Consider the following 22,111-nt stretch of genomic DNA (forward strand, 5'->3'; position numbering starts at 1 on the left):
AACGCAGAGCACAAACAGGCGGAAATAAGAATAAACCGTGCGTGGCTAACAGAAACCCGGAGGCTGGCTGTTTCTGGAGAAGAGAACGCTCTGTAAACCTGGAGGAAAAACCACGCGGGCCATTGTTTGGAGGCCTCTTGGGGGTCGTTTCCTTGCCCCCTCGGGTTGGGGGGGCTCCTCCAGGCCAAGGAAGCGGCCCCCCAAAACCTCTTCCGGGACTGCAGCATTCTCTCCCCACATCCCCAGGGAGCAGGGCCTTCTCGGGCCACAATTCTCCGCGACCCAAAAATAACTACACAGATGTGAGGAAAAGGGCCAAAGCCTACGGCACAGGGCGGTGCTTAATTACAGCCTTATCGCTTTCAGCCAGAACGCTCGAAACCTAACCTAGCGCCAGCCTTTTATAGCCGGTCCCTCGAGCCCCGCCCTAGCAACTTCTCCTAGCAACGCCTCGCCCGGTGCTGGGCCGTCTTATCGGTCTCCGCCAGGCCTTTCCTGTTCCCTTCCCCCAGTCCCCGCCGCCCGGCCGCGCGGCTCACGTGACCGGCCCCAGGGGAGGGGAAGGGTGAACGAAGCGTGAAGGGGCGGGGCACTGGAAGACGCGGTATGCATCATCAAGATGCGCCGGGCGAGTTGCGGCGCCTGGTGTCTCAGGGAGGCTGAAGGTTCGGAGATTCAGTAACATGGCGGAGGCCGCGGCGGTTGTGTGGATTCGCGGCCCCGGCTTTGGGTGCAAGGCGGTACGGTGTGCCTCGGCTCGGTCCACCGTCTGGGATTTTATCCACCGGCACTGCCAAGATCAGGTGAGGATTTCGGTTGCTGTTAGGACGGAGAAAGAGGCAAACAAGTAGTAGGGCTGGGTACGGAGTAGGTCTGTCAAGGGGGTATGTCTGTTTTCTGGGAGTTTCACTTGTTAAGGCTGAGAGTTCCTTAGTATTAAGGTGCTTCGAACTGTTACTGAGATCTTTCTTTGCTTTCGTTTTGTGGTGGTGGTTGTTTTGTCTCCCCACCAAGAGGGAGAAAAAAAAAACCTGTTACAGGCACTTAGTCCCGCCCACAGTTAGAAATGCTTTGTTTCTTTCTTTATCCGTAAATCTGATGGTTTTCTGGAGTTGGGCCAGCTGATTTTTAAGGCTCAAGTCTTCACCTTCTTACGATGGTTATGTGACGTGTATTTTGTCCACTAATCACACAGCCTTGTTAGCTCCAGCCTAGAGAAATATGTATATCCAAACCCAGGACAAAGTATTACTGGGGAGGAAAACTGATTCTTTTGGTCACTGGTAGTGGCCAAGCATTCACACGTGTGGCCTGTTGAGGGCCTGAGTTCTTAGGGCCTGTTATGTAGAAGTGTTCACTAATCATTTGATGGTCTCATTTGTCCATGCGTATTCATGAAAACATATCAGGGACTTTCAAAGTTACACAGCGGCTTTTACTTAACTCTCAAGTAAGCTCTTACCAGGTGTAAGATATTAAACCTGTTCAGTTGTCAAAAGAATTTAGTGGTTTCCCTGAATCTAATTTTAATTTTGGCACTTGATCTAGAACTCTGTTCTTTCCGCACCTCATCCGTGCTTTCCTCGGCTATTTCCTCTGCTTGCTATTTATAAGCTTAACAAATGTTAACACTGCAATCTAAACCAAAATTTTAAGAGATTTGGATCGATTCCGTGAAGAAGCAATGTGTGTTTGCAAACAATACGGTTTTTCACTTTCTGTTTTCTTTCCTGCTCTGTAATCCAGTCTAAAAACTGTAAGCACAACTGTTTTTGAGCATGAAAATAATTGTATTCTAATTCCTTTGAAAATAACTCTTACTTCATGAGTACAGCGTTCAAACTTGCTGACAATTGATCCAAAGTGAAACCAGAAAAATTAGGATCTTAATCATGAGGTGTGTTGGAAATAAGAATTTAAAAATCAGAAGCAAGAAATATGGGTTCAGTGGCTCATGCCTGTAATCCCAGCATTTTGGGAGGTCGAGGAGGGTGGATCACCTGAGGTCAGAAGTTTGAGACCAGTTGGCCAACATGGTGAAACACTGTCTCTACTAAAAATACACAAAAATTAGCCGGGTGTGGCAGCAGACACCTGTAATCCCAGCTGCTTGGGAGGTTGAGGCAGGAAAATCGTTTGAACCTGAGAGGCTGCAGTGAGCTGAGATTGCACTATTGCACTCCAGCCTGGGTGACAGAGCAAGACTCCTTCTAAAAAATATATATATGTACACACACTTATGTGTACATGTGCATGCATCTACACGTGTACATGTGCATGCACACATGTACATGCACACACATACACGTGCACACATGTGCATGTACATACACGTACACACATACCTGCACACACGCACACGTGTGCAGACACGTGTACGCATGCACACGTACATGCGCGTGTGCGTATTGTGCATGTGTACATGCACATATACGTGTACACATGTACATGTACATATACGTGTACATATGTGAGTGGATTCAGAAACTTAAGAAACATGACCATAGCAAATAAGAATAGAAACACAAAAGCGTATTTGATGAGATACTGGAACAAATAAGAATAGCTCAAGTTCACACCTAATGCTTTTAAAAGCAAAACTATTCCGACACATGATGAAGTTAGTGTTAACTCCCACTGAGAAAATAAAAATCTGCCCTGCTTTTCATCAGGTTGGGATAAGAGACACAGATAAAGCCAGCTGCAAAATGTTTTGTTTCTCTTTTTGTTTCCCCACACCTACACTGATGTACAGTGGCAGAGTTAACAGCAAATGGTAACATGTCATAATGACCCCTATGAAGGTCTGCTGCTTTCTTATTGACTGAGAAACCTTGGTCTCAGAAATCATAGACTATAAGAAACTTTGCTGTTTGAAATTCTCTCAATAAGGGTGAATCCTCTTGCCTTGTAGAGGCAAGCATTCTTGATTTCCAACCCAAGTCAGAGCTTCCCATTAAGGATTTCTGGATACAATTTTCCACATTTATCTTAAATTTGTAGTTTCCAAGGAAAGAGGAGCCTTCACAATATGAATCTGATGTTGACAGTTCTATATACAGTCCTGCTTTATTTTGAGGCTGTTTAAACACTACTTGATGTAAATTTCACCTCAACTCCACCCTATCCCCAAATCTGATAATGACACTTCTTTCTTTGTGTTGGTTAGATACCCAAGACTCCTGGTGTGCAGTTCCCTTCCTTGCAGTGAATCCATAAGTTTGACAGGTTTATTTCTGATCGCCTTACACTGATTGTGCTAAAACACACATGATACTTCGTTTTGAAGCACTTTACAATGCACAAATGGTTAAAAACAGTTAAATGAGTCTAAGTTTATCCTTTTTCTGCTTGTGACTTCATCAGATCTTACGTAGAAAATGCAATTTTGTTGATCAGTTTTGTTAAATAAGCCATCCTGTTTGGAAATGAAGTATACATTCCGTGGTGTATACTTTCTGCCTTCTAATTAATGTCTTTTAAAGTTATTTAGAAATACCATACTCATTAGACATACAAATGTCTTCTAATATGTAAACATTAAACAGATGCAAAATGTATTACATATCTCATTTAATGTTTACAACAGCTCTTTAAGGAAAGACAAGAAAAGTCCTTCATGTTACCTCATTGCAGACAGCCTGAGCTCCCTTGCTCCTCTCTCCCACCGTTATATTTGCCTGGGAAAACCCCAAACAAGATAAATCCAACTCTTCACCTGTTCTACTCGGGCATCTGGGCAGGGACTGTGGTAGAGATCTATAATCACATCTCAGCCTCCATACATCCACCAACCTGGTGCTGCTTGGAAATTCTGTATTTCCTTGGTTCAAAGTGGGCTTTTACTGGGTTACAGGACTGCTGAGAGTATTGATTCATGTGGGCCTTGGGGTGGCTGCCCAGAATCTTAATGTGTCTTCAGCAACTTTGCTCATTTTTGCTCATTTTTCATGTTTTTATGTCTCCCATGGTATACTTATATTGATGTATTAAAAACCATACTCTAGCCAGGCACAGTGGCTCATGCCTATAATCCCAGTACTTTGGGAAGCTGAGACGGGTGGATCACCTGAGGTCAGGAGTTTGAGACCAGCCTAACCACCATAGTGAAACCTCGTCTCTACTAAAAATACGAAAAATTAGCTGGGCATGATGGTGGTCGCCTGTACTCCCAGCTACTAGGGAGGCTAAGGCAGGAGAAGTGCTTGAACCCAGGAGGTGGAGGTTGCAGTGAACCAAGATCATGCCATTGCACTCCAGCATGGGCAACCAAAGTGAAACTCTGTCTTAAAAAAAAACAAAAACACCATATGCTTGACTCCTTCCTTTTCTTCTTTTTATTCCTACCTGCACTTTTGAGGATGTATATTGTCAGTTTTAAATCTGAGTACTACTTTTGATGTTCAATTTAATCTTACTTGTTTAGGAAAGTCAGAAAATGGGACCGCCACAGTTATGAGTCTGAGTCCTGTATAGTCCTCTACCTTGACTTAGATTACCTATCAGAGAAGAAGAGGCAGTTTTTGTTTTCACCAAAAAGACTGAAGTTTTTTCTGTATGTGATGATTAGGTGATGTAGGGAAAAAATGATACCCAGAATACATCATGTGAAATGACTTTTTTTTTTTTTTGAGACGGAGTCTTGTTCTGTCACCAGTCTGGAGTGCAGTGGCATGATCTCAGCTCACTGAAACCTGCAACTCCCTGGTTCAAGTGATTCTCCTGCCTCAGCCTCTGGAGTAGCTGGGATTACAGGCATGCGCCACCATGCCCAGCTAGTTTTTGTATTTTTAGTAGAGACGCAATTTACCATGTTGACTAGGATGGTCTTGATCTCCTGACCTTGTGATCCACCCACCTCGACCTTCAAGAGTGCTGGGATTGCAGGTGTGATCCGCTGCGCCCAGCCAACTTTTTTTCTTCTAGTAGTTTACATTTTCAATTCAATAAATACTAATTTAACACCCACTGTGTACTTATAACCAGAGTAACAAAAAGACAGCTAGGTCCCTTCTTGTAACAAACTTGTGTTGTCTCATAAAAGGCATTAAAAAACCAAATTTGTTTCTAGGATGTTCCAGTGGAATACTTCTTTGTGAAATGCAATGGATCACTCATTAACACCAGTGACACAGTGCAGCATGGAGCCGTGTATAGCTTGGAACCCAGACTTTTCGGTGGAAAAGGAGGTAGGATGTGGACATTAACTACTCAGTTGTAGCACATTTACAGTCTGTATTTTTTTTTATTTATTTATTTTCCTATTCTGCTGCTGACATTTGCTGTCTTTAGCTATGGTACTTAATTAACAAACTTCTTGGTCTCTTTAGTATGCCAATATTGTTTTGCCTTATGAATTCTTTTATTTACTTAACCTAATTTTGGATATTTTCTCTTTTATTCTGATTTCTTTTTTTTTCTTTTTGAGACACCGTCTTGTTCTGTCACCCAGGCTGGAGTACAGTGGTGCGATCACGGCTCACTGCATCCTTGAACTCCTGACCTCAAGCAATACTCCCACCTCAGTTTCCCTAGTAGCTGGGATTACAGGTGCACACCACCATGCCCAGCTAACTTTTGTATTCTTTGTAGAGATGGGGTTTTTCCATGTTGCCCAGGCTTTTGTTCTTGTCGAAAGAAATATTGTATGTTACAATTCGCACTTTCTCCAGCTGGATAGCTCTTAGGGAACCTAGGCTCTAAAACTTTGGAGAAAAATTAGATGAAGAGAGATGGCCATTATTCTGTTCAATTTGCTGAATGAAGAAGTTTTTTTTTCTTTTAAATCTCCTTCCACTTTAATCAAGATTTTGTCTTGTTATTGTAGTTCTAAAGGAAGTTAAAAGTTAACCTTAGGAAACACAATTGTTTACAGGTTGAGGCAGATTAGAGTTTTGGTTGTATTAATTACAACTACGAAGAAGAAAAAAAAGAGTGAAATAATATAAACAGTTCTTGGTATTTTTCCTAAGGCACTAACATGTGATCCCTAAGCTTTCTCAAAATCTACAGTGACTTGGTTTGGTTTTCAGAGCACTGACATATCAGACTGTATCCAGCTGTTGGAAATTGTATCATTAAGAATGAAGCATGGGCTGGGTGCAGTGGTTCACACCTGTAATCCCAGCACTTTGGGAGGCCAAGGCAGGTGGATCACCTGGGTCAGGAGTTGGAGAGCAGCCTGGCCAATGTGGTGAAAACCCGTCTCTACTAAAGATACAAAAATTAGCCAGGTGTGCTGTTGCATGCCTGTAATCTCAGCTGCTCAGACGCTGAGACATGAGAATCACTTGAACCCAAGAGGTAGAGGTTACAGTGAGCTGAGATTGTGCCACTGCACTATAGCCTGGGCAACACGGTGAAACTCTATCTCAAAAAAAGAAGAATGAAGTAAGTGGCCAGGCATGGTGGCTCATGTCTGTAATCCCAACACTTTGAGAATCCAAGGTAGGAGGATTATTTGAACCCAGGAGTTTGAAAACAGCTTGGCAAGATGGTAAGATCTTAGTCTCTACCAAAAAAAAAAAAAGTGCATTAGCACATACCTGTAATCCTAGCAACTTGGGAGGCTGAGGAGCCATTGAGCCCAGGATTTCAAGGCTGCAGTGAGTTTGATTACATCAAGGTATTGCACTCCAGCCTAGGTGACAGAGCAAGACCCCATCTCTTGGGGGGGGGAGGGGGGAGAATGAAGCATGTCGTATCAGTCAGTGAGAGCTTAAAATTGTCTTTCCTTTTAAACTCATTGAAATCTCAGTATATACTTTTTAAGTTCTTAATCTGGGAATCTGGGGTTTCTGTCATTGGGTGAAGCTTTTTAAATAGTCTAGCCGTATAGCTATTATACCTATATGCAAATAACTAACACAAGGATAAATAATTAGGTTTGGGGAGGGCTAGGTATTTTATCTCAGAACTATGAAATGAAAGGCAAAAGGCATTAGGTTGAATCAGTCTTTTTACTTTTGCTGTCTGAATTAGAATCTTGATGTTCATCTTTTCTTAAAAAAAAGAGAGATCATTGTTAACCTTGTAATACAGATTGTTTTCACAAATTCGGCTTGTATTCATCCTTGAACACATTTTAACCTGCTTTCTCCAAATACATCTGCTCAGGTTTTGGATCTATGCTCCGAGCACTTGGTGCTCAAATTGAGAAGACAACCAATCGAGAAGCTTGCCGGGATCTCAGTGGAAGGAGACTACGCGATGTCAATCATGAAAAAGCGTAAGATGCCCACCTTTTTTTTTTTTGTTTTGAAGAGCGACACATACCTTCCTATCGATAGTGATTATACACATGCCACACGTATTGGCAATGGAAACTTAAAATACTTACATCTGAATTTATTATCAGATTTAACCTCTTCCGTAATTTAATAATTATCTTTGAGATTTAGTTCAAAACAGTAGTAAGCATGGCTCACTTTCCTGAGAGAATATCCCAATATGAACAAGTGCATTAATTCATCAAGGACATTTTATGTATAAAAGCATTTATGTAATATATCTGTTCAGTAACATCTCTTCCTCCCTCATCCCCAGAATGGCTGAATGGGTAAAACAACAAGCCGAGCGAGAGGCTGAAAAGGAGCAGAGGCGGCTGGAGCGACTGCAACGGAAGCTTGTAGAACCCAAACACTGCTTTACCAGCCCTGACTACCAGCAGCAGTGCCATGAGATGGCTGAGCGTCTGGAGGATTCCGTCCTCAAAGGTGAGAATGAGGATTCCTTAGTATGTTCAGCTGGCACCCTTGAAGCCAGCTGTTCCAAACTGCTCTATGCAACACACGAAGAGCAGTTTTTAAGCTTATTTTAGGTTACAGATGTCTGAGAATCTGATGAAAACTTTGGAACTTTTATCCCTTTAAATGAACACAGTATGTTTTTTAAAAAGAACATATACCCACACAACATTTGGCATATTTAACCCCTGAATTCCATGGAGCCATGGGCCCCAGGTAAGAACATTTTTTTGTGTTTGTGTTTAGGGATAAGCTAAGTCTTCAGAAGATGTCTAAACCTCAAAGAATTTGCTGCCAGTTTTAGGTCAGTTTTTAATGTGAATGATTCTCATTAACTTTTGTTTTTAGCATCCAAAGCATTATGGCAGGCCTAGTATGGGAACAGTTCAATAAGAAACAATCTTTTTCCGTCAGAACGGGTATGATATGACAGGAAAAAGACAAGTGTATGCAAATAACTGACACAGGGATAAATAATTAGGTTTGGGGAGGGCTAGGGATGAACCTGTCATCCTCAAAGTTACAAATTGTGCAATGATGCTTTAAGAATCTACTCCTAGACCAGAATGATTATTATTTTAAATCTGTGTAAATTTGAAATTAATTGTATAAAATGTTGGTATCTTAAGAAATTTAATATGGAGTTGTAGATCACAGCTCTTTTTGCAATCCATGTTATTTATAATTTCCTTAAACTCAGTCTCTATAGTAGAAACTGGATTGTTAAAATTTCTGGTTAGGTATGCAGGCTGCCTCTAGCAAGATGGTTTCAGCAGAAGTCAGTGAGAGTCGGAAACGGCAAAGGCCTACCAGATCTAAAACAGACAGAGGAGCCGGCATGGGGAAGAAGAGATGCTTCTGGTAAGTGTTTCACTTTTGTTCCCAACTGATTTTTGAGGACTGACATGAGACATTTCCTCCTTGTTTATCTGCCATAAACACATTTTTATGTAATGTTTATTGGGAGCTCAGAAAATTTCCAGAGTGCTTCAGGCTTAAGCTATCTTCCCACCTCCTTCTGAGTAGCTGGGACTAGGGTGCATGCCACCATACCTAGATAATTTTTTTGTATTTTTTTGTGGAGATGGGGTTTCGCCATGTTGCCCAGACTGGTCTCAAACTCCTGACTTCAAGTAATCCACCCTCCTCAGCCTCTCAAAGTGCTGGGATTACAGGCATGAGCCACCGTCTCTGGCCCAAGCATAGGATTTATAAAAATATGTGTATGTATGTGTGTGTGTGTGTGTGTGTGTGTGTGTGTGTGTGTGTATTTATATTATTGGGCAGTACCTCATTCTATAAAACAGAATAATTGTTCCTAGGATTTTCTTTATATATTTTTTTCACCAATCAAGGCAAGGAGCAGCACCAGAGAATTTTTTTTTTTTTTTGAGATGAAGTCTTGCTCTCATCACCCAGGCTGGAGTGAGTGCAATGGTTCTGTCGGCTCACTGCAACCTCCACTTCCTGGGTTCAAGTGATCCTTCTGCCTCAGCCTCCTGAGTAGCTGGGATTAGGGATGCCTGCCACCATGCCCAGCTAATTTTTGTATTTTTAGTAGAGAGGGGGTTTTACCATGTTGGCCAGGTTGGTATCAAACTTCTGATACCAACCTGATACCAACTCAGGTGATCCTCCTGCCTCAGCCTCCCAAAGTGCTGGGATTACAGGTATTGAGCCACTGCTGTGCTCGGCCTTTCTTTTTTTTTTTTGAGATGGAGTCTTGTTCTTTTGCCCAGGCTGGAGTGTAATGGCGTGATCTCGGCTTACTGCAACCTCCACCTCCCAGGTTTCAGCCATTCTCCTGCCTCAGCACCCAAGTATCTGGGACTACAGGTGCATACCACCATGCCCAGCTAAGTTTTGTATTTTTAGTAGAGAGAGGGTTTCACCATGTTGGGTAGGCTAGTCTGAAACTCCTAACCTCAAGTGATTTGCCCACTTCGGCCTCCAAAAGTGCTGGGATTAGAGGCATGAACCACCGCACCTGTCTGGATTTTCTTTATAACTATTATTCTATCTAATTTCCAACCATCAAAGTTAATGTAATATAGTGGGGGAAAGCTTTAAGCAAAATCAATTTTGCTTTCAGAGATTCAGAACTTTAGAAAGGAGATTCTTGTAGATCTTTGGGACAGTTGGGTCTAGTCTCATTGAAATTTTTTTCCCTTCTGGTTATAAGCTCTGGAATATCTTTTTCTGAAATATACCTGTTCTCCATCTCAAGCTAGCAGAGACAGATTCTGTTTCCTGGCCAAACTGTAACTCTTTGCTTTAAATAGACGATATAAATGCTGTTAAACCTTTCTGCTGTTTCTGACAGGTTGGGCATGGAGGGACTAGAGACTGTAGAAGGGTCCAGCTCAGAGAGCTCAGATGATGACAGTGAAGAAGCACTGAGCACTTCAAGAATCAGTTTCCATGCTCCCAAACATGGCAGCGATGGTGTGAAGATGACAGCCAAATTTCCCAGTAGTTCTCAGAGGGCAAGAGTAGTGAATACTGACCCTGACTCACCAGAACAACTGCAGATCGCAGTGACTGACTCTGGGCGGCATATTTCAAAAGACTCATGTGCTGAGCTGGGGGAGTCCAAAGAGCACATGGAAAGCAGGATGGTGACAGAAACAGAAGAGACCCAGGAGAATAAGGCAGAGAGTAAAGAATCCATAGAAGAGGAATCCACTGGGGCTGGACTGAATAAGGAGAAAGAGACAAAAGAAGGGACTGATGAGGAAAGAGTTGCTGAGGTAGCACTTGAAGTTAAGGAAAACATTGCCGTTGCCAAACTGCAGGAGAGCCAGCCCGGAGACACAGTAAGTTTGGGGTTGATTTCTAGAACTAAATCAATTTAATCTCCACAATAAGTCATTAAAATGAAAATGAGCTTTTCCCCCTCAGCTGTTTAGTAAAAGGCTTGTTTGATTTTAAGGACAGATTATGGTGAAGCTTGTCTTGTTCCTCAAAAACTTTTTAAGCGCTGGAATTTATACTATATTGCCACTAGGTGGTGTCCTTGATTTCATATTGCATCAATCGTAAGAGGCATGTTTTCTACATTTTAGCATGTCTAAAATGAGATGTGTATAACATAGCTAAATTGGTATTACTTATTCCTAGTAACACATGAACAAGGGTATATTAAGATACATGGCATTTTAGATTTGATGAATGTGCTCATTTTTCCTGTCACTAAATTGCTACTCAGCTTTTTGTTTCTAATGTGAGGATACAGTTTGAACAATAATTTCAGCTGACTGTGAAGACCTTTTCTATAGATGAGGAGCCTCTCCTTTTAAATTTATCATTAAATCTTAAGTACCCACAGTCAGCCTTTTAAAAAAGACATCTTCATCTGGTTGTGGTGGCTCACGCCTGTAATCCTAGCACTTTGGGAGGCTGAAGTGGGCAGATCACTTGAGGTCAGGAGCTTGAGACCAGCCTGGCCAGCAGGGTGAAACCCCGTCTCTACGAAACATACAAAAAATTAGCTGGGCACAGTGGCGTGTGCCTGTAATCCCAGCTGCTCAGGAGGCTGAGACAGGAGAATTGCCTGAACCCAGGAGGCAGAGATTACGGTGAGCCAATATCGCGCCATTGCACTCCAGCCTGGGTAACAAGAGCAAAACTCTGTCTCAAAAAAAAAAAAATACAAAAAACAAACAAAATTAGCCAGGTGTTGTGGTGCATGCCTATAATCCTAGCTACTCAGGAGGCAGAGGCACAAGAATCGCTTGTACCCTGAGAGGCAGAGGTTGCAGTGAGGTGAGATTGCACCACTGCACTCCAGCCTGGGTAACAGAGAGAGGCTGTCTCAAAAAACGATAATAAAATAAAAACCACATTTTCATAGTACATTCTCTCAAAACGTTGGTTTTTCACTATCTATAGTGGACTGGCTTTCAGCAAAAATCTCTGATGTTCTTTGATCTAATGATTTGCTTTTTAGAATAGGCAAAACCTAAACTACTTAATTGCCTTCAGTAAACACAAAACCTAACATTTGTTAAGCCAGCACCTTCTCCTCTCCCAGTAAATAAGCAAAAATGCATAGATTGCCCTTTCTGGTGAGAATATTGGAATCTTTAATGCTAAGGGCCTAAACCTAAACTACTTAATTACCTCAATAAACACAAAACATTTGTTTAGCCAGCACCTTCCCCTCCCCCAGTAAATAAGTAAAGATGCATGGATGCGTTTTCTGGTGAGAATATTGGAATCTTTTATGCTAAGGACCTTAATTTCATTGGAATCTTTTATGCTGAGGGCCTTAATTTGAGCCTAATACAGTCTCTGGAGTTGTAAGCTTGTAATTTTTATGTTACGTGCATTTATTCGGTAAGAGCTTTATCCTGACTGAAGTCATAGAAAAATAAACAAGGAATCATAGGATAAAACCTGATATTTTTCAGTGTTAACCAGAGTTTTGTTCTTGATGTTGTAGTAATAGCTGTTGTATTCATAACAACCAGGTGTGATTCTTTAAACACATAAGTGGTGTTTTAGAATTTGGTCACAAATAAGCCAATGTTAACTCCAGAAATCTAACAAAACAGCTTTTTTAAGAAAAGAAAGATCACCTAGAGAGATAGAGTGTTGCTCCAGAGTTCTTTAATATTTTAAAACTGTGAAAGTAAGTTATTCTTTGAATATATTTTTAAAAACTCACCTAAAGATGAACATTTTCATTCTTTTCAAGGTATCATTAACAGGATTTTTAATTTTCTCTTTTTTTTTCCGAAGACAAGAGTCTTACTCTGTCGCCCAGGCTGGAGTGCAGTGGCGTGATTTCTGCATACTGCAACCTCCACCTCCCAGGTTCAAGCAATTCTCCTGCCTCAGTCTCCTGAGTAGCTGAGACTATAGGCACGCACCACCACACCTGGCTAATTTTTGTATTTTTATTAGAGATGGAGTTTCACCATGTTGACCAGGCTGGTTTTGAACTCCTAACCTCAAGTGTTGCACCTGCCTTGGCCTCCCAAAGTGATGGGATTACAGGCTAATTTTGTCTTAAAGTCTGTAAAGGTACTTCGTAGGTAGAACAGCTGCGAATCTATTGAACAGTATTTGAATTTGTTGAGGTATATAAGGGGGAACTCTGACAATTAGTCTTAATTACTTAATTAGAATAGAAAGCATTAAGATTATGGAATTAATAGACAGAAGCATGGGATTCTCATTAAGCTTTTAGGAGTGCCTGATCTTTTCTGTGGGAATAGGCTGGTATATTTTACTGTTTAGATTTTTACTGGAAAAATCAGAAAAGAACAGTATTAAAAATTTGGGAATTCTGTACTTCTGTTATTGTTCTGAATGCTCATTTCTAAATGAGTATATGAAAAATTATATGTATTGAGAATACTTACGGAATAAAGTGGATGAATGATGATTAAAATTCAGTTGCAAGATATGGCAAATTAAGTGAAAATTTCTAAAGAAATAAAATGTGGTTGACAGTTAAGAGTCTTTATTCAGACAAAAGAGCTTGTTTTAAATATTTTATTTTTTTCCCTCAGGTTATTGGTAAGGAAACTATAGATTTATTGGCGTTCAACTCTGTTGCAGAACTGGAGTTGCTGGGTTTGGAGAAGCTCAAGTGTGAACTGATGTCCCTCGGACTGAAATGTGGGGGCACTTTACAGGAGCGGGCAGCAAGACTCTTCTCTGTCAGAGGACTGGCAAAGGAGCAAATTGACCCGGCTTTATTTGCCAAGCCTTCGAAAGGGAAGAAGAAATGAATGTCATCAGAGCTGATTCCTGTTTCTCTATAGTGTCTAGCATTTATAACCTGTATAATGTGGACTCTTGACGAGTATTCCTGTTGATACTAAAAACTAACTTTTTAGTAACCCAATTCTAACTATCCCCTTTTTCCTTGTTAGGTCTGTAGAATTAATGTCTGAAACCATCTGGGCCTTACATTTTCTTTGTATGGTTTTCTGTAATGTATTTAATAAATATAGGGCTATTCAGATTTTTTGGTTTGATCTTGTGTCATTTAGGTAATGAATCTATCCAAGGAATCTATCCATTTGACCCAGGTTATGAAATTTGTAGAAATAAAGTTAAATTGAAAAGAAATAAAATTTCTTTTCTTCATTATATTCTTTCTTCTACTTAGCTTGGGTTTCTTTTGATCTTTTTTCTTTAGTTCCTTAAGATAAGCCTTAGGTCATTGATCTTGGACATTATTTAAAATATATATTTAAAGCTATAAATTTTCCTTTAAGCATTACTTTAGTTGCATCTTTACAATTTTATTATATTGCATTTAAATTATTCAGTTCTAATTATTTTCTTTTTTTTTTTTTTTCTCTGAGACGGAATTTTGCTTTTGTCGCCCAGGCTGGAGTGCAACGGTACAATCTTGGCCCTATGCAGCCTCTGCCTCCTGGGTTCAAGTGATTCTCCTGCCTCAGCCTCCTGAGTAGCTGGGACTAGAGGCACCGGCCACCATGCCTGGCTAATTTTTCTATTTTTAGTAGAGATGGGGTTTCACCACATTGGCCAGGCTGGTCTCAAACTCCTGACCTCAGGTAATCCACCCGCCTCTGCCTCCCAAAGTGCTGGGATTACAGGCATGAGCCACCACACCCAGCCTCTAATTATTTTCTCATTTCCTCCATGAATTCTTCTTTGATCCACGGATTATCAGAAGTAGACTAATTAGCAAATAATTTGGTTTTTTTCCTCTTAGTATCTTGTTGCTAATTTCTGCTTTAATTCCAATGAGGTCAGTATCCTCTTTATGATTTTAGTCCTTTAGTTTTATTGAGACTTGTTTTATGATGAATGTTGTCTGTCATGATGAATGTACCACACACAGTTTAAAAGAATGTGTATTTTAGGCCATGTGTGGTGGCTCATGCCTGTAATCCAGTATTTTGGGAGGCTGAGGTGGGAGGATCATTTCAAGACCAGCCTGGACAACACATAGCGCGACCACACCTCTAAAAATAGGAATATGTAATGTGAATTGTTGGGTGAATATGTTCTGTGATACGGATTAGATTAAGTGGTTGATAGTATGGTTCAGATCTTCTACATCTTTACTGATTTTTTTGTTTAGCAGGTGCTGAGAAAGGATGTTAAAATTTTCAATTATGATTGTGGGATTGTCCGTTTTTTTCTTTAATTCTGCCAGTTTTTACTTCATTTTTTGAAGCTCTAATAACTTCTGTCTTCCCAATGTATTGACCATTTTATCATTATGAAATTTCCCTCTGGCACGCAGCCTTCTTAAGCCTGGTGTTTGCACAGTACACCTCTTTCTGTTCATTTACTTGGCACTTCTGTGTCTAAAGTAGTTTCTTTAAATAACGTATACTTGAGTCTTGCATTTGATATATTCTGTCTCTACCTTTTAATAAGTGTTAACATTAAATTGTTTGTAATATTTTACATGTTTTCGCTTTAGCTTAGGAGATTCTTTAGCTATACTGTTTTTATAATTGTTTTAAGTTGGATGCTCTAGGAATTACAGTATGCATTCTTAATTTTTCAGTCTACCTGGAGTTGATGTGCCACTTCACATAAAATGTAGAAATCTTGTAACTGTGTACCTCCATTTACCATCCCTGCTTTTTATGCTGTAATTGTCATACCTATTAAATCTACATACGTTGTAAGCCCTGTCATAATTTCTGCTTTAAATAATATGTATTTTAAAGAAATTAAGAGGAAAAATAAAATCTTTTCTATTTATTCACATGTTTACCATTTTTAATATTTTTCATTTCTTCTTGAAGATCTAATATTTCCCTTAAGCCTGAAGAACTTTCTGTAGCATTTTTTATAGTACGAATCTCCTAGCAACAAATTACTAGTTTTCTCTTTTTTTTAAAAATTTTTTTGACTGAGTGCAGTGACTCAGGCCTGTAATCCCAGCATTCTGGGAGGCCATGGTGGGTGGATCATTTGAGGTCAAGAGTTCAAGACCAGCCTGGCCAGTATGATGGAACCTTGTCTCTACTAAAAATACAAAAAAAAAAAAAAAAACCAGGCGTGGCAGTGTGTGCCTGTAATACCAGTTACTCAGGAGGCTTAGGCACTAAAATCACTTGAACCCAGGAGGCGGAGGTTTCAGTGAGTGAAGATTGCACTGCTGCACTCCAGCCTGGGTGTCAGAGTGAGACCCTGTCTCACAAAAATAAAAAATAGAATCTCTTTATAGATCTTGTCCACTGTCTACTGGCCTTCATTGTTTCTGATGATGAGTCATTGGATATTGAAATAGTTGTTCCCTTTATAGAATGTGTCTTTCTCTTTGGCAGCTTTCAGGTGTGCCTGGATGTGGTTTTCTGTGTATTTATCTTGGAGTTTGATGAACCTCTTTGCTCTGTAAATTTATACCATTTAATCAAATATGGGAAAACGTCAGCCATTATTTCTTCAGATCATTTTCCTGACTCATGTTTTCTCTTCTCTCTTGGGACTTCAATTATAAATATACTAAGCCTCTGTCTCAGTCTCTGAGTCTCCCCCCCAACACTTCTCTGTTCTTCAGTTGATTTCTGTCATATAGGTAAGTTGATGGAGAGTCGTCAAGCCAAAGCTGCCTGTTGGACGAGTTAGCACCTTGCCAGAATGGGCTTATCTTGGTACCTGCACTGTGCTCTTTGGCAATAAAGACTCCCCAGAAAGCGTGGCCCGAGTGGGAACCTGATGACTCCAGAGCATCACTGAGTGATGCTCCCCAGAGCAGGAGATCTGAGAGGCATATTTTCATGGCTGCCACAGGATGTTCTGTTGCTTAGGGAGGATTATTTTTCTAGTTTGGGTAGTTGGAAACAGTTTTCTTTGAATTATGTGGGTGCCTGTTCAGATCTTTAAAAGCACACTCAAAGGGAGAAGGGAAACACAGATTTAGTGAAGGTTTACTTTATAGAGGTTCATCTTTGGGAGACTCAGGCAGCCATGCCCAAATAATTTTTTTTTTTTTTTGGTGGCAGCATGAAGCTGGCTGGGCCAGTGCCCCTTTCCTAATTGTCCTGGTTATCCTCTTCAGGTTGCCAGAGCTCTAGCCGGGCCCTGCTTTATTTAGCATGGGAGTGTGAGCAGACTGCCCTGCTCCCTGCAGGCAAGGGACTGGCAAAATGAAAAGACTGTAGAATTCTGTAATTGCCCCTCTCTTACAGCATTAAAGGCTAGAAGTAAGGAGGCTCCCGATGAGCAGAAACTGACCATCTTGGCAGTCTCGTAGGTGGCTGTAGTTCTTCCAGCCCTCACTGATCTGCGTGTGGGTTTGTTAATGGGCTTTTGCTGTGGGTCTATTTCACTCACCCACACATTTTGGTTTGGAGATTGCTACCTTCCTCCTTCCTCTTCTAGTGCTTATACCACAAGCTTCCTCACATTCCTTTCATCAGTTCAAATGGGAGTTTTCAAGAGGGAATTAAACAAATATGCTCAGATTACCATCTTGAGCCAGCACCTGTTAGTGATTTTCAAGGTTAAAGGTACCCCTCAGAAAGTCTAGAAACAGCAGGTGTTAATTCTAGGTTGCTTCTGATCAAAATCATAAAAGTGTTGACTTAAACTTCATGGCCTTATTTGTGTACCTGAACTAGAATACAGGAAAGGAAATTATGGACTCCAGGTGGCCCTGTGTTACCCACACTGTTACTGTAAGCCACCTGCCTATTGGCCTATTTCTAGGCGGGATCTCAGATTCAGTCAGTGTCAGTGTAAATCTCTGGTGTATTTGGTACTACTTTTTCTTTGCTTTTTTGGGGGGGGCAGGGAGGACGGAGTTTCACTCTTATTGCCCAGGCTGGAGTGCAGTGGCACAGTCTCACCTCACCATAGCCTCTGCCTCCCGGATTCAAGCGATTCTCCTGCTCAGCCTCCCGAGTAGCTGGGATTACAAGCATGCGCCACCATGCCCAGCTAATTTTGTATTTTTAGTAGAGACAGGGTTTCTCCACGTTGGTCAGGCTAGTCTCGAACTCCTGACTTCCAGTGATCTGCCTGCCTCAGCCTCCCAAAGTGCTGGGATTACAGACGTGAGCCACTGTGCCCAGCTACTTTTTCTTTGCATTCACCTTCATGAGATTTCCTTTGAGAAAAATAACTTAATGATGCTCTATAAAGTAAGCTACACTCCGACTATTCCTAGGTCATTGATTCAGGGTTGTCCCCACACAGTACTAATGAGCTGAAGGAAAGAATGTGCATGGTCATACTTAGGTTTTCCCTGGAATACAGGCCACGTGGTGTGGTGGGCTTTAGGGCAAGGGTTTTAGAGTCACGGATCTGGGTTGAAATCCTGATTTTCCTGTTTTCTAATAGTGTTTCCTCAGGCAAGCTCCATAGCCTTTCTGAGCATCAGTTGCCTACTCCTACTATTAAATGGGGTCATACTTACTTGTAGGGTTGTTAGGAGGAAATAAAGTAGTATGTAAGTTTCGTAGCACAGTGCTTAGCAAATTGTAGTTGCTCAGTAAATGGAGGCTGTTGGAATACCCTATAGCACCATTGTCCAATAGAAATGTAATATGAGCCAGATAATGTAATTTTACATTTTCTTTTGGTCATTAAAAAGTACAAAATTAGCCAGGCCTGGTGATATATGCCTATAGTTCCAGCTACCTGGGAGGCTGAGGTGGGAGGATCACTTGAGCCCAGGAGTTGGAGGCTGCAGTGAATTTTTATTTTTATTTTTTGTGATGGGAGTCTCACTCTGCTGCCCAGGCTGGAGTGCAGTGGCACAATCTTGGCTCACTGCAACCTCCTGCTTCAGCCTCCCAAGTAGCTGGGACTACAGGCACGTGCCACCACGCCCAGCTAATTTCTGTATTTTTAATAGAGACGGGTTTTCACCATGTTGTCCAGAATGGTCTCCATCTCTTCACCTTGTGATCTACCTGCCTCAGCCTCCCAAAGTGCTGGGATTACAGGCAAGAAAATTATTCATGAGATAGTTTACATTTTTGTGCTCAGTCTGAAATCTGGTGTGTATTTTACACTTAAAGCACTGCTCAATTCACGATGGCTACATTCCAGGTGTTTAATAGCCCTGCATGACTTGCAGCTCCTGCATTAGGCAGTGATGCTCTAGAACACATCTAAGGCAAGGCAGTGAGCACAGCAGAACTGTCCACCTTCATGCAAACACAGAGCTGAATCAAAGCCAAATCAGGCTGGGAAGATTTGGGGCTTTTAGCACGCTCCACCCTTCCCTCAGCCACCCTGGGGATCGAGTGAATGTATGTAAAATGAAGGTTTTACGAGCAGTCAGGTATTATACATGCAAGGCAGAAGTATCTTTCCTGTGGGGACTCCTTACATGCCAAGCTGGCAGAGGTGCAGAAACAAATGTGAGAGCTGTGGACTGAGAGTCCTAATCTTGGCCTTGCTGGTGCAGGGCTGGGTCACTTCATCTGGCAAACTGCAGTATCTGTTTACTTTTATGAATTGAGCTGTGAGGCACAGCTGAAATTTGCATGGGGGTAACTAATAGACTCAAAAGCATCTTGAAGTGAAAAAGTAGTAAGGAATTTGGAGTGTTAGACAAATGCTCAATGAAACAGGAGTGTGATCTTGGGTATTGCACCAGACCCTGGTGCTGGATGCCTTAGTTTACCAAGTAGATCATTTAGTCCAATTTATGGGGTTGTGTAGGAATGGCGATTAGTCTGGCATGTCCCATCTCTCTTTGTTGAAGTTCTGCTAATCTTTTTTTTTTTTTGAGATGAGGTCTCGCTATGTAGCTCATACTGGAGTGCAGTGGCACAATCACGGCTCACTGCAGCCTCCACTGCTCAGGCTGGGATCACAGGCCTGTGCCAACCTGCCCAGCTAATTTTTAAAGATTATTTGCAGAGACGAGGTCTCACTGTGTTGCCAGATTGGTACTTACCTTTCAAGACAGCTCACAGGTTTCCTCTTCAACTTCGAGCCTCAGTGAAGAAGGAGTGGGCTTGCTGTGGGGTTTATTCTACAGCCCTTCAGTCTCCAAATATTAATTGTGCATGTTTGATTAGTAAAACATTGGGGGTGCGCACCCCACATGATGCCACTCATCTGTCAGAGCCTTCCAACGGCCTCAGAGTGCAAGCCCCTCTCTGACTGCCCGCCTCTCCCCTCTCCGACCTCATCTACTCTGCCTCACTCCACCCAAGCCCCCGTGGCCTCCTTGCAGTTCCCTCCTCCAGGAACAGTCTTTCCCCATATGTCCCCAGGGAATGCTCTCACCTCTCACTCGGTTTAAAATGGCAACCCCCCCACCCCATCACTTTCTTTCCTGACAGTTTTGTGTTTGTTTTTGAGATGGAGTCTCGCTCTGTCACCCAGGCTGGAGTGCAATGGTGAGATCTCAGCTCACCGCAACCTCCGCCTCCTGGGTTCAGGCAATTCTCCTGCCTCAGCCTCCTGAGGAGCTGGGATTACAGGAGCACCCCACCACGCCCAGCTAATTTTTGTTTTTTTGCCACGTTGGTCAGGCTGGTCTTGAAGTCCTGACCACAGGTGATCCACTTGCCTTGGCCTCCCAAAGTGCTGGGATTACAAAGGTGAGCCACTGTGCCCTGACCGTTGTTGTTTTTTAATAGTACTTATTACCCCTTATCATACTCATTTTAAAAAATTAAATGTCCTTCTCCCCTCAGAAAATAAGCTCTGCCAGGGCAGAGAGTTTGTCTGTTTTATTAGTGCCGGGTACCTAAAATGTGCTCTATGAATATCTGTTGAATGAATCCAGTGTACTAATATGATATTTATAAAACAACAAATAGAATTCCAAATAGATTCACCATCTCTCGACGGACTGTATGACATGTCTCCTGGGGTATGTGTACCTGCTTTCAAACATTTGCTTGTAGACATGGGTGTCTTTGAAGGTGGTTGAGGAAAATGACTGAGACTATTTTACTAAAATCTGAGAGCAATTGAAGTGAGAGCATGAGTGGCTTTTTTTTTTTGCAAGACTCCTCGCTCTGAAACCCAGGCTAGAGTGCAGTGGTGCGATCTTGGCTCACTACAACCTCTGCCTCTTCGAGTTTAAGCAGCTCTCCTGCCTCAGCCTCCCAAGTAGCTAGGGCTGCAGGCACCCACCACCACGCCTGACTAATTTTTGTACTTTCAGTAAAAACAGGGTTTCACCATGTTGTCCAGACTTGCCTCGAACTCCTGACCTCGTGATCCGCCCGCCTTGGCCTCTCCAAATGTTGGGATTACGGGCGTGAGTGAGCCACTGCGCCCAGACGCATGAGTGGCAATTCCATGTTGAGTTGCTCACCACCAGCCAGCCAACCATTAAAAAGGTTACCTATTTCTGAGGAAGAAAGACTCTTCCTGTAACCAGTAGAGGGGGCTGTGCACTAACAAATGCCAGCCAAGCCGGCAGGGACACTGCTGGGGAAGGTGGGGAGGAGGTAGCTGGGCCGCAGTGCCTGGCAGTGGGATGGCAGGTAGCTGGATGGCCAAATCCTGTGAGAGCCACCTTCCCTGGTCCCTATACTCCCCCACACACCATAATGTGCTCCATGAATATCTGTTGAATGAATCAGTGTACTAATATGATATTTATAAAACAACAAATAGAATTCCAAATAAATTCACCGTCTCTCAACAGACCACATGACATGTCCCTCGGGTGTATGTACCTGCTTTGAAACATCTTTTGTTTCATTTGCTTGTTTGCTGCCACACCATAAGTGGCAAACTGATGATTAGGTGCAGTTGACCTGGGTTGGACTAGGCCTTCTTCTTTCTGATTTTTGAATTTTCAGATTTTGCTGTACAGGTGGTGAATAAATCATTTACATTCTTGCTGAATATCCTATAACATTATCACTTCTGTCCTCAATGACAATGTTATCTTAATCATTTGCTGTTGTTTTCCACTGGAGGAATTTGAGTATCTGTGTATACAACCATGTCTATTTTTGTGTTATCAAAATAAACACAAAAACTCTTTTGGAAGGCTGAGGCGGGCAGATCACTTGAGGTCAGGAGTTTGAGACCAGCCTGGCCAACATGACAAAACCCCCATCTCTACTAAAAATACAAAAATTAGCCAGGTGTGGTGGCGGGTGCCTGTAATCCTAGCTGCTCGGGAGGCTGAGGTAGGAGAATTATTTAAACCCAGGAGGTAGAGGTTGCAGTAAACCGAGATTGCACCATTGCACTCCAGCCTGGGTGGCGGAGCCAGACTCCATCTCAAAAAATAAAATAAAATAATTGCCGGGCGCGGTGGCTCACGCCTGTAATCCCAGCACTTTGGGAGGCCGAGGCGGGTCGATCACGAGGTCAAGAGATCGAGACCATCCTGGTCAACAAGGTGAAACCCCGTCTCTACTAAAAATACAAAAAATTAGCTGGGCATGGTGGCACGTGCCTGTAATCCCAGCTACTCGGGAGGC

General features: G+C 42.1%; 1 protein-coding gene across 2 annotated transcripts; it reads left to right on the forward strand.

Moving 5' to 3' along the window:
- Positions 1–630: 630 nt before the first annotated feature.
- SDE2 (spliceosome associated SDE2) lies at positions 631–15,452 on the forward strand. Of its 2 annotated transcripts, none has more exons than XM_002760589.7 (7): positions 631–803; positions 5,072–5,189; positions 7,117–7,228; positions 7,546–7,715; positions 8,486–8,606; positions 10,069–10,561; positions 13,265–15,452. In XM_002760589.7, the coding sequence occupies exons 1-7, from the start codon at positions 684–686 to the stop codon at positions 13,484–13,486; spliced, it is 1,356 nt and encodes a 451-aa protein (XP_002760635.2). In that variant the 5' UTR covers positions 631–683; the 3' UTR covers positions 13,487–15,452. The 2 variants fall into 2 exon arrangements, with proteins under 2 accessions (XP_002760635.2, XP_035136563.1); XM_035280672.3 differs by having other exon boundaries at positions 13,314–15,452.
- The last annotated feature ends 6,659 nt before the right edge of the window (positions 15,453–22,111 follow it).

This window comes from Callithrix jacchus, chromosome 19 (genome assembly GCF_049354715.1).
Source record: "Callithrix jacchus isolate 240 chromosome 19, calJac240_pri, whole genome shotgun sequence".
Lineage (NCBI taxonomy): Eukaryota > Metazoa > Chordata > Mammalia > Primates > Cebidae > Callithrix > Callithrix jacchus.